The sequence below is a fragment of the Scyliorhinus torazame genome, chromosome 17, assembly GCF_047496885.1.
Source record: "Scyliorhinus torazame isolate Kashiwa2021f chromosome 17, sScyTor2.1, whole genome shotgun sequence".
Classification (NCBI taxonomy): Eukaryota; Metazoa; Chordata; class Chondrichthyes; order Carcharhiniformes; family Scyliorhinidae; genus Scyliorhinus; species Scyliorhinus torazame.
Genome location: NC_092723.1, coordinates 92,761,616 through 92,779,433, shown reverse-complemented (window position 1 = coordinate 92,779,433; position 17,818 = coordinate 92,761,616). Strand labels below are relative to the sequence as shown.

Below are 17,818 nucleotides of genomic sequence, written 5' to 3'. Positions count from 1 at the left end.
GTGGTGGGTGCCTGGAACACTTTGCCAGCGGAGGTGGTAGAGGCAAGCACAATCGCATCATTTAAGATGCATCTAGACAGATATATGAACGGGCAGGGAACAGAGGGAAGTAGATCCTTGGAGAATAGGTAACAGGTTTAGATAAAGGATCTGGATCGGCGCAGGCTGGGAGGGCCGTAGGGCCTGTTCCTGTGCTGTAATTTTCTTTGTTCTTTTGTTACTGGGTTACGGGAATAGGGTGGAGGCGTGGGCTTGAGTAGGGTGCTCTTTCCAAGAGCCGGTCCAGACTCTATTAGCCAAAGGCCTCCTTCTGCACTGTAAATTCTATGATTCTATGATAAATACCTGGGTCTTGACTAACCCTCGATGCTGATTGGTGCTAATCGTTCCAGAATGTTCCTTACTGTGTGTTTGTTTCAGTTTCGTTTTGGACAGAGCTGAAGAAGGGTTTGCACTTCCTCTCTCCTTGAAAGGGATAAATCTCTCTCTCTCTGGTCAGATTGACCTGCAAGGACGTTCAGTCCAGTATCAGCTGCATGCAACCAAGTTGTTTAAAGAACCCTTTTTAAAATCTCATGTGGGGAACTCTTCTTATCGTGGAAAGGCTGTTAGACATTCTGGGGAAGCTGGAAATAAATGAGACATACACAGGCCTGTGGCTGTTCTTTTGGTTGAAGGCTCAAGTTTAAAAGAGGGAAAGTAATTCCCCAGTGGAAGTCTCAGCCCGAGAGTTCTGATTGAATGCACATGCCAGAAGATCCAAACCAACTGGTGGTTTCAACACTTCCTGGGAAGATAGTCGGCTACAACAACTTTGATGTCAGCAACAAGGACACTCATCTCACTTCTATTTTAATCCCAATTGTTTTACTGCTTACCCTTTCTCCTTGTGTGTGTCAGTCTTTGTTCTTTGTTCCTTTGTCCTGTGTGTTTGGGTAGAGGGTGAGATGGTAAATGGGTCGAGTTAGCTGGCTGATATTCTATTATTATTATTGCATGTCTTATCTCTCTTGTTGTAAATAAAGTATTTTTGTGTTTCACTTACAAATCCGGTGCCTGTAAGTCATTGGAGCAGTCGAGGGTCAAAGTTCTCAGAAACTATATACAAATTATTGGTTAATTCACTTGTGTTGTGACTCCTATGGGTAAGACAAAATCCAAGGGGCGGACACACCATCCGTGGTTAACGAGAAAGGTTGGAGATAGTATCAAACCATTTCCAAGTATGAGCGAATGAGAGTATGAAAGAAAGTTATCCAGAAATATAAAAACAGATAGAGGTTTTAAAAATATGTGAAAAAGAGTTAACAAAATGAGCGTTAGTGCTGTAGGAAGTGAGCCTGGAGAATTGATGATGGAAAACAGACGATGGCAGATGAATTGAACAGTTATTTTGCACCAGTCTTCGCTATATAGGATACAAGTAACATCCCAGAAACAGCTATAAACCAGAAAATGGAAGGAAGGGATAAATGCAGGAAAATCATGGTCACTGAGTAATTTGTTGAAGCTGCGGGTTGATAAATGCCTGGGTCCTGATGGATTTCATCGTCGGGTCTTAAAAGAAGTGGCCAGTGACATAATAGAGGCATTGAGTTAATTTTCTGGAATTCCCTAGATTCAGAGAAGGTCCCATTAGATGGGAAGATAACAAAGTAACTCCATTATTCAACAGGGGAACCAGAATGTGGGACACTACAGGCCACTTAGTTTAATATCTGTCATCGGGGAAAATGTTAGAAAATATTATTAAAGAAGCTATAGCTGAGCAATGGAGAAGTTCAAGGTAATCGGGCAGAATCAACATGGCTTTGTGAAAGGGAAGTCATGTTTAACCAACGTATTGGAGTTCTTTGAGGAAGTAACTGTTGTGGATGACAGGGAATGAGTGCATGTACTGTACTTCGATTTCCAGAAGGCATTTATCAATAGCTACATCAAAGGTTACTGGGGAAATAAAAGCTCATGCTGTAGGGAGTAACATATTGGATAGAAGATTGGCTGACTAACAGGAAGCAGAGAGTAGGCATAAATAGGTCTTTTTTTAGGTTGGCAATATGTAACACGTGGTGTGCCACAGAGGACCTCAACTGTTTACAATTTACATAAATGGCTTGGATGAAGGGATGGATATGATGATTACCAAATGTGCAGATGAGACAAAGATGGGTAGGAAAGTAAGTTGTGATTGGGTGAGTGGTGGACAGTGTAGAGGATAGCTATAATCTTCAAAACAATGCAGATAGATTGGTGCAGTGGGCGATAAAGTGGCAGATGGAATTTAACACAAAAGTGTGAGTTCATGCATTTAGGGAGGTCAAACAGTTGTCGGGAGTAAACAATAAATGGGAATATACTAAGGGTTAGATGAAGTGAGAGATCTTGGCATACAGGTACACAGGTCCCTAAAGGCAGCAGTTCAAGTACACAAGGTCGTTAAGAAACCATATGCAATACTCTCCTTCATTGGCAAAGGTATAGAATATAAAAGTAAGGATATAATGTTAGAATTGTATAAAATACTGGTGAGGCCACAACTGCAATATTGTGTGCAGTTCTGGTCACCACATTACAGGAAGGTCGTTATTGCTCTGGAGAGAGTGCAGAAGAGGTTTACAAGAATGTTACCAGGACTAGAAAAGTGTTGCCACGAGGAGAGATTGGATAGGTTGGGGTTATTTTCCTTGAAACATAAGAGGGCTGCGAGTGATTGAAGTGTACAAAATTGAGGGGAAGAGATAGGGTGGACAGGATAGAATTGTTTCCCTTGGTGGAGAATTCTAGAACCAGGGGATGTAGATTCTAGATGAATGACAGAAGGTGTAGAGTGGACATGAGGGAGAACATTTTTACGCAGAGGGTAGTGAGAGTCTGGAATTTGATGCCCGAGTTGGTGGTGGAGGCAGAGACTCTGAACTCTTTTAAAAGGTACCTGGATTTGCACCTTGAGTGCTGTAAGGTGCAGGAAGGTGGGATTAGAAAGGGCACCTGGGTGTCCTCGGGCTGGAATGGACAAGCTGGGCCGAAAAGCCTCCTGTTCTGTAACCTTTCCATGATTCTATGACATATGAGGATACAGAAAGGATATAGTTAGGTTAAATGAGTGGGGAATGATCTGGCAAATGTGCGAAGATGTGAAATTGCCCATTTGGCAGGAAGAATAAAAGAGAAGCTTATTATCTGCTCTGAGGTGCAGAGGGATCTGGATGTCTTAGTGCATGAATTGCAAAAGGCTAATCTGCAGGTACAAATAATTAGGAAAGCTAATAAAATTTTAATGTTTATTTCGAGGGGAATTGAATACAAAGTAGGGTAGTTATGCTTCAGTTGTACAGGGCATTGATGAGACACACTTGGAGTAATGTCTACAGTTGTTGGCCACCTTGACCTGCAAGAGGGAGAGGGAAATATACCTGTGAGCTTGGTATCTGGCAATGTGTGTAAGGTGTATGAATGTGAGGTGGGAATTTTGATTGGTGTCTGGGAGGTGAGTGATGGGAGTGTGAACCAATGAACAATATATGAGGCTAGCGGTGCAGTTGATTGGATATGGCATGTAAAGATATGTTCGCTGACTTTGACAACCATTGTTAGGTCATTGAACTTATTGCTGCACTGCATGCATCTCATGGCATTGAACCTGTTATGGGCGAGGCTTTTCAGAACCCCAAAATGCATCATGGAGTTCAACCAACGTCTCCCTTTAATAGATTTGTTGCTTTTCCAAGCATACGGCTTTTTCCCTAGGTGTGGGATTACAATTATGGACACGTGGGTTTTTAAACACAAAATAATGTTTATTCCATGAACTCAACTTAACATCTTAAATAAACATTGGATCTCTTAACACCCCTTACTTCAACAAAGATAACTCAGAAAATATTGCAACAGTAAATAATTCCTTAAAATGTTCCTTCAAACTTCCAAGAGACTTAACACCTTTAAACTGTATCATATTAGGTTAAAATATATATATATTTTCTGTAGAATGGCAGACACTGTCGCAAACTGGCTTTCTACTTTTAAACTGCTCTCAGCAAAACCAGCCGGGCACTTTTTAGCTGCTCTCAGCAAAACCAAACTGCAAAACTGTCTGGAAACACACAGACACTGCTTTTAAACTGAAACTAATAACCTGCAAAATGGCTGAGCTGAGCTGAGCTCCACCCACTATATGACATCACTATTTTCTTAAAGGTACATTGCTTAAACATCCAGTTCTTAAAGGCACTCTCGCATGACAAACCCTATCCAAACCTCTCCCAACTATCTGATCCCACTGCCTTCAGAGAGGTTGAATGGAGAAACTCCTGGGCCCATATGGATAGAGCACATCTCTCCTCTGCACAACCTCAACAAGGCCTCTCAGGCAGCACACAGAATCTTGAAGAGCACTTTCTTCTTCATTGTGTCATCATTCAACCTTTTTCCACCTCAAAATGAGTTCCACGACAGCTTCCACTACCTGATCCAGCCACCATGCTGAGTGGTGCAAGTTGGCTTTAAGTACTGCTGGCAAGCTTTAACTGACGCTAATATCTCTCAATATTGGGCCCCTTGCTGAGGCATCCAGCGGCATGCTGCAATCATGTTAATCAACATGTGGAAATGCCGGCGTTGGACTGGGGTGAGCACAGTAAGACGTCTTACAACACCAAGTTAAAAGTCCACTGGATCCACGGCATCTCCACATCATGGATACCATCGACACCGCAAACTGCCTGCTCAAAGTGTAGAGGATCTCCAAGAAGATCGCGCATATAGACACTGACAGCATATAAACATAGACACTAAGTTTCTACAAAGATGCAAGAAAGCAGACAAGATCCCGAAAGGGCTACAGATCACAAACACACTCAAGTCGACCTACAACACAGACTACGCTGAGAGACTCTGCCGTCGCACCTCTCTCATACTCCTCAACCACCTCATACACTAGCTCTACAGCAGACGCCACAACCTGGAAACCCAGATAGAGTCCATATTCTCAACTTGCGCTCAGGACGCAGCAGACCAGCTGTGGAACACCGCCAAACAGATGAAACAACAATACTACGCCACCTATATGCACACCAAGGACAGGAAGTTTGAGAAACTCGGCATCACCACCAGCAGCAATCAAGCCTCCCAGTACCACAGTAGAAAACAATCTATTGTCAACTTTTCGGACTACACCCTTCAACCAGATGAAATCGAAGTCCTCAGCAGAGGGCTCAATTTCTGCACCACCATCAAAATGGACCCCATGAGTCTCGCGGCAGACACTTAGGAATTCATTAGGCGAATGAGTTCTTCCACAGACCACAAGAGGCCAACAGCGAACCCAATGAGACAACCAATGAACCGGAACAGCAGACCGAGAGACCTGCGGTGCGGCAACCGAAGAGGAAAGAGTCGAATTGGACCCCTCCGGAAGGCCGCTGCCCTAGACTCGACATGTATGCTCAAGCCGTCAGGAGTCGCGGCAATGCCAGATTCATCAGTCGCATTCACAAGACAGCCCCGAACGTCACCCAAGCATAACACATCGTCATCTGCGCTCTCAAGACCAACCGCAACATCATCATCAAACCAGCAGGCAAAGGAGGGGCCATCGTCATACTGAACAGAACGGACTACTGTAAAGAAGTGTACCAACAACTCAAGAACCAGGAATACTACAGACAGTTGCCTGCAGATCCGACCAAGGAACACACCCGCCAACTCAACAGACTGATCAAGACCTTAGGTCCATATCGTCAGAGCACCCTACGTGCTCTCATCCCACGTACTCCCCGCGATGGGGACCTCTATGCCTCCCGAAAATACACAAGGCCAATACACCAGGCCGTCCTATCGTATCAGGCAATGAGACCTTGTGTGCGAACCTCTCTGGCTACATCAAGGGCATCTTGAAACCTTGTACGATGGTACAAGGAATGCCCAGCTTCTGTTGCGATACGACGGATTTCTTACAGAAACTCGGCACCCATGGACCAGTTGAACCAGGAACATTCCTCGTCACAATGGACGTCTCGGCACTCTACGCCAACATCCCCATGACAACGGCAATGCTGTAACAGCCTCAGTACTCAACACCGACAACTGCCAATCTCCAGACTCAATTCTACAACTCATCCGCTTCATTCTGGATCACAACCTTTGACAACAAGTCCTTTATCCAGACACACGGAACAGCCATGGGGACCAGATTCGCACCTCAATATGCCAACATCTTCATGCACAAGTTTGAACAAGATCTCCCCACTGCATAGGACCTCCTCACTGTATAGGACGTTATACATCAGATACATCGATGACATTTTTTTCCTTTGGACCCACGGCGAAGAATTGGACTTTAACCTGGTGTTGTAAGATGCCTTACTACGTTAATCAACAGGGAACGTGAAGTTGGTGCCCTGCCAGCATGAGAAGCAACTGCCACAGGTTAAGCACATATTGGTAGCCTGATTTTGGGGCTACACCACATGGAGTGCAGTGGTTCAAAAAGGCAGCTCACTACCACCTTATCAAGGGCAATTAGGGATGAACAATAAATGTTGACCTCCTCAACAATGCCCAAATTCTATGAATGAATAAAAGAAATAACAAAGTTGGTCTTTGCGTACTTGGTCTTAACTTTTCAGCTATTTTTAGTGTTGAGCTCGTGAGAAATAAAATCAAGCTTGCGTGCTCTTACGCTATCTGTGAGGAATGCAGCAGTGACCAGATGGAGGAGATCATCTCTGGCAGTAATTTCTGGTTTGCCATGTTTAACTGTGTATGTGCATGCTTCAGAAATTGCTGCCACATTTCCTCCACTATTATTATTAATATTATAACAGTGTGCTTTGAGAACCTCACTTTATTCTCATCACAAATACCAGGCTAGTCATATTTTTGGCTTTTTTTTGTTATTTATCTTTAAGTTACTATTATTTATACCTATACCTTTGCCCGGTCCACCATCCACAGGGCACAAGTTAGGAGTGTGATAGAATACTCTCCAACTACCTGGATGAGTGCAGCACCAGCAATGCTCCAGAGGCTCAACACCATCCAGGACAATGCAGCCCACTAAATTGGCACCCAGTCCACCACCTTAAAAATTAACTCCCTCTACCACCGACGCATAGTGGCAGCAGTATGTACCGTCTACAAGATGCACTTCAGGAACTCACCACGGCTACTTAAGGAGCACCATCCAAACCCACAACCTCTACCAGCTAGAAGGACAAGGGCAACAGACACATGGGGACACCACCATTTGGAGGTCCCCTCCTAACATGGAAATGTATCGGCCATTCCTTTGCTATCAGTGGGTCAAAATTCTGGAACTCCCACCCGAACAGCACTGTGGGTGTACCTACGCTTCAGGAGCTACAGCGGTTCAGATGGCTCAACACTATCTTCTCAAGCACAATTAAGGATTGACAACAACTGCCTCCTTTGCCAGTGACACATCCTGGAAAAGAATTTGAGGAAATGATACATTTGGATTGCCAATGTTGTTAAATTTGTTCAAGGCCTTTTCCATTATGCTCTGTACCCCCTCTTATGTCCATCTTCCTCTGCCCATGCGTCCCCACATCCCTGTCATAATATACACCAGTATATCATGGTGCAGACACACACACTGATGGACACAGAGTGGGACCAATCAACACACACAACACCGCAGCCAATCACCAGTTAGAGCACACGCACTATAAAGACAGGGGGCATCAGAGTTCCCGCTCATTCGAACTGCAGCTTCCTAGTAGTACAGAGCTCACAGCCTGCAGCACAGACATTCACCATGTGCTGAGTGCATCGACTGGTTAGGACAAGGCAAAGGTCTTTAGTTAAAGCTAATATCGTGTTAACCCACAGTGAGAGTATGTTAAACTGTTAATGACTCAATAAAGTAGTGTTGCACTATTTCAAGTGTTGGTGACCTGTGTGTGTTCCATGGATCCAGAGCGCCCAACACAACATGATACAGGAGTTGAGGGATATTAGCACTTCTTAGACCTACCTGCTGCCTTCCGCCAGCATTCTGTCATCCTGCAACATGGACAACATCAGCCCGCCGCCGCCGCTCCGCATCGCCGGCAACCTAGGGGCCAACTGGAAGATATTCAAACAGCGCTTCCAGCTCTTCCTTCAGGCCACAGACAGGGAGGGCGCCTCGGATACCAGAAAGATTGCTCTCCTCCTATCCACGGCCAGGGACCATGCCATCCACATTTTCAATTCTCTCACCTTTGCAGATGAAGATAAAACAAAGTTCAAGACGGTCCTCCTCAAGTTTGACACTCACTGCAGCTGAGAGGTGAATGAAGGTTTCAAGCACAACGTGTTTCAACAGCGTTTGCAGGGTAAGGATGAAACTTTCCAATCCTTTTTCACTCACCTCCGCATCCTTGCGCGGTCTTGCAGCTACGGGCCCACCTCTGACTCCATGATACGCGACCAGATCATTTTCGGTGTTCAGTCGGACCCCCTACGACAGCAGCTCCTCAAAGTAAAGCAGCTCACCCTACCGACCGCCATTGAGACCTGTGTCCTACACGAAAACGCCACGAGTCGGTATTCCCACATCCAAGCGGCTGAAACGGCGCGGCAAGGTCCGCACGAGGCGGAACGGGTCCAAGCAATTGAGCAACTCCAGGGCCTCAGCCTGGATGGGGGCGGCCATTTTGTGCGCTTTTCGCAGAGTCCCACGCTTGTGCGCACCAAACGAGGGGACGGCGACGTTGAAGAACGTAATGCGCAGGCGCGCACCGCGCATGACCGCGCTTGCGCGGTGGCGCAGCAAGCGTGCTGACGCTACGACGTGCGGCAACTGTGGCTCCGCCCATTTAAAACGGCAATGCCCTGCCAAATCTCGACAATGCCTAAGATGTGGCAGACTTGGCCACTATGCTGCCTTATGCCGAGCAGCTCAGCCTGCCAATTCATATCTCTTCAGTCAGTCTCGCAGGAATGTCCGGGCAATTCAACCCACGGTCACCGAGTCCAATGCGGACTTCCCACACAGCAGTGACACCGAGGACCCGAAGGCGCCTTTTCGAGTTGTTCTCGTGACAAAAAACAGGGTGTCCCCGAAGCAAAGACACCAGCCGCTGTCGGTATACAGCATTGATCCAGACGATGAGTGATGTACCACCCTGACAGTCAACCGGTCCCAAATATGATTTCGCATGGACACTGGTGTCTCCGCCAATCTCATTGCGCGGTCTGACTTCCAAAGCCTTTGTGTCAAACTAGCCATCCAGCCTGCCAGCTATTAGATTACAATGGCAATGCCATTGATGCCAGCGGCTCGTGCCAACTTGAAGTGACGCACAGGTCACACAAAGCCATCCTTCCTTTTGAAATCGTGGGCTCCTCGAAAGCCTCCCTGCTTGGCGCGCAGGCATGCAAGCTGTTGAACCTAGTTCAGAGAGTTCACTCTCGCTCTCCTGATGACATGTCTGCCTTTCAGGACACCGACTTCAGGGCGCAACTCGACGCCATGATCAACCAGCACCACAACGTCTTCGAAGGCATGGGCACGCACCTACAAGATCTTATTGAAACAGAATGCCATGCCTGTGGTGCACGCACCTCGCAGCGTCCCAGTACCCCTCAAGGACCGCCTCAAGCAGCAGTTGCAGGACCTCCAGGACCGAGTGATTTCCAGAGTCACGGAACCAACCGACTGGGTCAGTTCCATGGTGTGTGTAAAAAAAAAAAAAAAAAAAAAAAAAAAGCCTTCCGGCAAATTGAGAATTTGCATCGAACCCAAGGATCATGAGGGAGCATTATCCAATTCCCAAGTGCGAAGAGATCACATGCGAGATGGCTCGCGCCAAGCTCTTCACCAAACTCGACGCCTCAAAAGGATTCTGGCAAATCCAGCGCGACAAATCCAGCAGGAAACTGTGTACATTTAATACCCCCTTTGGCAGATATTGTTACAACAGGATGCCGTTTGGGATCATATCTGCTTCAGAAATGTTCCATAGGATTATGGAACAAATGATGGAAGGCATTGAAGGTGTTCGCGTCTATGTCGACGACATAATCATTTGGTCCACCACCCCGCAGGAGCATGTCAGTTGCCTCCAGCGCGTATTCAAACATATACGTGAGCAGGGCCTCCGCTTCAACAGGGCCAAATGTTCTTTTGGTCAAGTTCCTCGGGGACCACATCTCCCAGTTGGGTGTGCGGCCGGATGTGGACAAGGTGGCTGCTATCACAGCCATGAAAACGCCAGAGGACAAGAAGGCGGTCCTCCGATTTCTGGGCATGGTCAACTTTTTAGGGAAGTTCATCCCTAACCTCGCCCCTCATACCACGGCTCTCCGGAACCTAGTCAGGAAGACGACAGACTTCCAATGGCTCCCTGCCCACGAGCACAAATGGAGAGAACTCAAAACCAAACTCACCACGGCCCCGGTCTTGGCTTTCTTTGATCCAGCAAAAGAGACCTAAATTCGACCGATGCCAGCAAATCTGGCATTGGGGCAGTGCTCTGCAACGAGGTGAGGTCTCATCATGGGCCCCCGTTGCATATGTGTCACGCACCATGACCAACACAGAGCAGCGCTACGCGCAGATAGAAAAGGAGTGCCTGGGCCTTCTGACCGGTCTGGTTAAGTTTCACGATTATGTGTACGGACTTCCTCAATTCACCGTTGAGACCGACCATCGCCCGCTGGTCAATATAATACAGAAAGACTTGAACGACATGACGCCTCGCCTCCAGCGTATTCTTCTCCAGCTCCGGCGATATGACTTCCAGCTGGTATACACCCCAGGCAAGACCTCCCCATTGCTGACGCTCTCTCCAGGGCAGTCAACACTCCATGTGACCCAGCGGGATTCGTCTGCCAGGTTGACGCCCATGTGGCCTTCGTGGCCTCCAATCTACCTGCCACGGATGAACGCCTCGTACAAATTCGCCGCGAGACGGCGTCTGACCCTTTGCTACATTATGTCATGCACCACCTAACAGACGGGTGGCTCAAGGGCCAATGCCCTCAGTTCTATAATGTCAGAGATGATCTGGCGGTAGTAGACGGGGTTCTTCTGAAACTGGACCGCATTGTCATCCCGCATAGCATGCGCCAGCTCGTCCTGGAACAGCTACACGAGAGCCATCTTGGCGTGGAAAAGTGCCGCCGACGGGCCCGAGAGGCAGTATACTGGCCCAGCATTAATGAAGACATAGCAAACAGTGCTCAACTCATAGACATTCTTTCTGACCCAATTCCTTGGTTATCATAGAATTTACAGTGCAGAAGGAGGCCATTCGGCCCATCGAGTCTGCACCGGCTCTTGGAAAGAGCACCCTACCCAAGGGCAACACCTCCCCCCTATCCCCATAACCCAGTAACCCCACCCAACACTAAGTGCAATTTTGGACACTAAGGGCAATTTATCATGGCCAATCCACCTAACCTGCACATCTTTGGACTGTGGGAGGAAACCGGAGCACCCGGAGGAAACCCACGCACACACGGGGAGGATGTGCAGACTCCGCACAGACAGTGACCCAAGCCAGAATCGAACCTGGGACCCTGGAGCTGTGAAGCAATTGTGCTATCCACAATGCTACCGTGCTGCCCCTCTTGTCAGCACTTCCAGCTGGCCCAACCACGTGAGACCCTGCAGCCCCATGAGTTGGTCACGTCACCTTGGACCAAGGTGGGCATCGACCTGTTCCACGCGCTGGGTAGAGACTATGTCCTGACCGTGGACTACTTTCAAATTACCCGGAGGTGATACGGTTGCACGATATCACATCGTCTGCAGTCATCTGTGCCTGTAAGGACACCTTTGCTCGACACGGCATCCCACTCACGATTATGTCGGACAATGGCCCCTGCTTCGCAAGCCAGGAATGTCCAACTTTGCATATGTACAATTTTTCCCATGTGACATTCTGTCCCCTGTACCCCAATCCAACGGCAAAGCGGAGAAGGGAGTCCATTTAGTCAAACGGCTCCTCTGCAAGGCTTTCGATGCTGGGTCCGATTTCTACCTTGCCTTGCTGGCCTATCGCTCCGCCCCACTGTTCACTGGCCTGTCGCCAGCCCAATTGCTCAAGGGTCGTATTCTGAGGACGACGGTGCCGTCCATTCATGTCCCAGACCTCGACCACATTCCGGTCCTTCGACAGATGCAGCTGTCTCGTGCACAGCACAAGGCGGCTCATGACTCCCGTGCAGCTGATCTCCCTGCTCTGGCTCCAGATGACAATGTCCGCATCCATCTTCCGGATGGTGGCTGGTCTGCAACCGCTGTTGTCCTTCGGCAGGTGGCCCCCCCGCTCGTTCCTGGTTCGCCTACCGGATGGCTCCATTCTGCACCGCAATCATCTCGTTCCACGCTCGCTACGTGATCCTCCACTGTCGCCTCGCCCTCCTGCTGATCCTGCCATGGACTATGCCGAGATCCCTGTCACTCTGCATTCTCCTCACTCTGACGGAGCCCAGCCCGCTCCTCAGCCGGCGACTCCCGACCCACCCTTGAGGCGATCAACCAGAATTTGTTGCCCACCTCAGACTTAATTTGTGAACTTTGTGGACTTATAGACTTTCTGAATTGTCCTGTTCTTCCGTTTGATCGTTTGTATATAGTGTTCATCTCGTTATTCTTGTTGCATACTGTTTTTCTGCACCAGGCACCTTCCCATGTAAATAGTTTAGTTCTCATGTACATAGTCCTGTAAATATGTCTTTCGCACACACGTAGTTAGGGACATTCTCACCATACATTTATTGCCACACATGTACATTCTTTTGTAAAAGGGGGAATGTCATCATATACACCAGTATATCATGGTGCAGACACACACACTGATGGACACAAAGTGGGACCAATCAACACACACAACGCCGCAGCCAATCACTAGTTAGAGCACACGCACTATAAAGACCGGGGGCATCAGAGTTCCCGCTCATTCGAGCTGCAGCTTCCTAGTAGGACAGAGCTCACAGCCTCCAGCACAGACATTCACCATGTGCTGAGTGCATCGACTGGTTAGGACAAGGCAAAGGTCTTTAGTTAAAGCTCGTATTGTGTTAACCCACAGTGAGAGTATGTTCAACTGTTAATGACTCAATAAAATAGTGTTGCACTATTTCAAGTGTTGGTGACCTGTATGTGTTCCACGGATCCAGAGCGCCCAACACAACAATCCCAATGTTAATTCACGCCAGGTCTCCTGCAGAATTCCACTGTTCTGACCTGGGTATCCTGCAATATTTAAATTTGTTCTGGTCCACCACTGACCTGTATTTTTGGGCTCAACTCCTTGTCTATCCCCGATTCTTTACTGCCCTCACTTGGGTTCCCTTACAAACTGAGTTTTTAAAATTTGCTTCAATAATAATCTTTAATACTGTCACAAGTAGGCTTATGTTAACACTGCAATTAAGTTACTGTGAAAATCCCCTGGTCGCCACACTCCGCCGCCTGTTTGGGCACACTGCGGGAGAATTCAGAATTTTCAATCCACCTAACCAGCACATCTTTCGGGACTTGTGGGAGGAAACCGGAGCACCCAGAGGAAACCCACGCAGACATGGGGAGAATGTGCAGACTCCACACAGACAGTGACCCCAGCCAGGAATCGAACGCGGGTCCTTGGTGCTATGAAGCAACAGTGCTAACCACTGCTACCATGCCGCCCAAGGTCTCTCTCGCAATGTCCACTCTCTATTTGGGTTCTCTTCACTATTTAAATTCCTGTGTTACTACAAGATGTATGATTCTATGATACCAACAGTAACTGCATTTTAAGCTGACAAACATTCAAGTTTATAAAGTTTTGTAACTAGCCATTGATGAGTATTTCTTAAGGAACTGCACAAAAATTACCAAATCATTTCTGACTGCTAAGGTGATATGTAAATTAGCAATATGCGGAAAGGATGTATGTCAGTAAACTTACCTTAAATCTTAACTGTTAAGTATCTGTCCTCAGCCTATGCTGGACTTTTGATATTTAGTAACACTCACATTGGCATTGTCCAAATATCTATTTTTATTTTGGTTACACTTTCAGAAGTAAAGTGGATGATTTATGCTTTGCTTTTATTAAAAACCTATTTTGTAGTAATATGGATATTTCCTTTGAAAGGCAGAGGAACTCATGAGGAAGATTGAAAAGGAAGAGGAGCAACTGGCATACGATGACCCAGACAAAAAGATATATCACCTCTGCATTGTTAATCTTGTCATTGGGTAGGTTGCACATCATTTAACAGTGACAGACTTGGTGCTGGAGCTACAAAATGCTGTGCAGTATTTTGGATCTCAGGGAAAATACATGGGGCTGGATTCTCCGCCCCCCCACGTGACTTTTCAGCTTCGACCTGCCGGCGGGATTCTCCGTTATGCCAGCCGATCAATGTGGGGCAACCCCACGCCGTCAGGAAACCCCCGGGCGCCGGCACAACGGAGAATCACGCCGGCGGAGAATCCCGCCAAAGATACCATGAATGATGGTGTTGCTGAGTGATGGGCTGCAAACAATTTTCATAAGGGAGAGTAATATTCCAAGTTGGGTACCCACAAGTCACAGGTGCTTAGGGAATGCAGCTTGTGATGCCGCGGATAGCAAAGCTTAGATAATAAGTGGCACTTTGCTCCACACATCATGCTCCACACAATGCAAACTGGCTATGATTGTCTAGCTGATTCTTTGAGGTATGAATAATATGTAAAGGAGATCAGGAAAATTGCCTTTCGCTGGCAATTAATGATTAAAATCGGGGAATAATAAGCAATATTGCAACTTGCGAGAATTCCAAATCTCGATTGTCAATCCCGATGAGATATGTCATTCTTGCTAGCCTGTCCTGATGAGAACAAATCAAAAAACTTCAGCTGCATGCCTCTATTTAGCAACATTGTTACAGGAAAACGACCAGCAACAGCAAATTCTGATAACTCTTCAGTTAATATCAGGGGACCATTCTTCCCCAACCCCCATGAAAACCCAAGTCTGAATCCAAGATTTAAATGGCATATGTACTGGTATGATTGGCTGTGGAGGTGAGAGATTTTTTTTTCTGCACCATTTAATGATATATCCAAGATTATTATGGATCAATTATATCAATTAGGAATAGGTTTCCATCTGAACTGTGCCATCAAGGAGGACAGTGGATAGTCAGAGGCTTTTCCCTGGGGTAGAGGGGCCAATTACTAGGGGGCATAGGCTTAAGGTGCGAAGGGCAAGGTTTAGAGTAGATGTACGAGGCATGCTTTTTACACAGAGGGTAGTGGGTGCCTGGAACTCGCTGCCGGAGGAGGTGGTGGAAGCAGGGACGATAGTGACATTTAAGGGGCATCTTGACAGATACATGAATAGAACAAGAACAAAGAAAATGAGAGCACAGGAACAGGCCCTTCGACCCTCCCAGCCTGCACTAATCCAGATCCTTTATTTAAACCTGTCACCTATTTTCCAAGGATCTACTTCCCTCTGTTCCCCGCCCGTTCATATATCTGTCGAGATGCATCTTAAATGATGCTATCATGCCCGCCTCTACCACCTCTGCTGGCAAAGCATTCCAGGCACCCACCACCCTCTGCGTAAAAAACTTTCCACGCACATCGCCCTTAAACTTTCCCCCTCTCATCTTGAAATCGTGACTCCTTGTAATTGACACCCCCACTCTTGGAAAAAGCTTGTTGCTATCCACCCTGTCCATACCTCTCATAGTTTTGTAGACCTCAATCAGGTCCCCCCCTCAACCTCCGTCTTTCCAATGAAAACAATCCTAATCTACTCAACCTTTCTTCATAGCTAGCACCCTCCATCCCAGGCAACATCCCGGTGAACCTCCTCTGCACCCTCTCTAAAGCATCCACATCCATCCTTCTGGTAATGTGGCGACCAGGACTGCACGCAATATTCCAAATGTGGCCTAACCAAAGTCCTTTACAACTGTAACATGACCTGCCGACTTTTGTACTCAATACCCCGTCCGATGAAGGCAAGCATGCTGCATGCCTTCTTGACCACTCTATCGACCTGCGTTGCCACCTTCAGGGTACAATGGACCTGAACTCCCAGATCTCTCTGTACATCAATTTTCCCCAGGACTCTTCCATTGACCATATAGTCCACTCTTGAATTAGATCTTCCAAAATGCATCACCTCACATTTGCCTGGATTGAACTCCATCTGCCATTTCTCTGCCCAACTCTCCAATCTATCTATATTTTGCTGTATTCCCTGACAAAGATCCTCGCTATCTGCAACTCCACCAATCTTAGTATCATCTACAAACTTGCTAATCCGACCACCTATACCTTCGTCCAGATCATTTATGTATATCACCAACAACAGTGGTCCGAGCACGGATCCCTGTGGAACACCACTAGTCACCTTTCTCCATTTTGAGACACTCCCTTCCACCACTACTCTCTGTCTCCTGTTGCCCAGCCAGTTCTTTATCCATCTAGCTAGTACACCCTGAACCCCATACGACTTCACTTTTTCCATCAACCTGCCATGGGAAACTTTATCAAACACCTTACAGAAGTCCATGTATATGACATCTACAGCCCTTCCCTCATCAATTAACTTTGTCACTTCCTCAAAGAATTCTATTGGGTTTGTAAGACATGACCTTCCCTGCACAAAACCATGCTGCCTATCACTGATAAGTCTATTTTCTTCCAAATGTGAATAGATCCTATCCCTCAGTATCTTCTCCAACAGTTTGCCTACCACTGACGTCAAACTCACAGGTCTATAATTCCCTGGATTATCCCTGCTACCCTTCTTAAACAAAGGGACAACATTAGCAATTCTCCAGTCCTCCGGGATTCGCCCGTGCTCAAGGATGCTGCAAAGATATCTGTTAAAGCCCAAGCTATTTCATCCCTCGCTTCCCTCAGAACCTGGGATAGATCCCATCCGGACCTGGGGACTTGTCCATATTTATGCCTTTTAGAATACCCAAAACCTCCCCCTTCCTTATGCCGATTGGACCTAGAGTATTTAAACATCCATCCCTAGCCTCAACATTGGTCATGTCCCTCTCTTTGGTGAATACCGATGCAAAGTACTCATTAAGAATCTCACCCATTTCCTCGGACTCCACGCATAAATTCCCTCTTTTGTCTTTGAGTGGGCCAATCCTTTCTCTAGTTACCCTCTTGCTCCTTATATACGAATAAAAGGCTTTGGGATTTTCCTTAACCCTGTTAGCCAAAGATATTTCATGACCCCTTTCAGCCCTCTTTATTGCTCGTTTGAGATTTGTCCTACTTTCCTGATATTCCTCCAAAGCTTCATCAGTTTTAAGTCACCGAAATCTTATGTATGCTTCCTTTTTCATCTTGGCTAGTCTCACAATTCCACCCGTCATCCATGGTTCCCTAATCCTGCCATTTCTATCCCTCATTTTCACAGGGACATGTCTGTCCTGCACTCTAATCAACCTTTCCTTAAAAGACTCCTACATTTAAAATGTGGATTTACCCATAAACATCTGCCCCCAATCCACATTCCCTAGCTCCTGCCAAATTTTGTTTTACTTGGCCTTTCCCCAATTCAGCACTCTTCCTTTAGGACCATTCTCGTCTTTGTCCATGAATATTCTAAAACTTACGGAATTGTGATCGCTATCCCAAAGTAATCACCGACTGAAACTTCAACCACCTGGCCAGATCATTCCCCAATACCAAGTCCAGTATGGCCCCTTCCCGAGTTGGACTATTTACATACTGCTCTAAAAAAAACTCTCCTGGATGGTCCTTACAAATTCTGCACCATCTACGCCTCCAACACTACATGAGTCCCATTCAATGTTGGGGAAGATAAGGAGACCAAAACTGTATACA

General features: G+C 46.9%; 1 protein-coding gene across 4 annotated transcripts in view; it reads left to right on the top strand.

The window, feature by feature from the left end:
* Positions 1 to 17,818, top strand: part of ift70 (intraflagellar transport 70) — a 354,021-nt gene that overhangs the window by 313,115 nt on the left and 23,088 nt on the right. For all 4 annotated transcript variants that reach the window (XM_072480753.1, XM_072480751.1, XM_072480750.1 and 1 more), the window contains one exon: positions 14,097 to 14,200. In XM_072480753.1, coding sequence (XP_072336854.1) covers positions 14,097 to 14,200 — 104 coding nt within the window. The remainder of the gene's footprint in view (positions 1 to 14,096; positions 14,201 to 17,818) is intronic.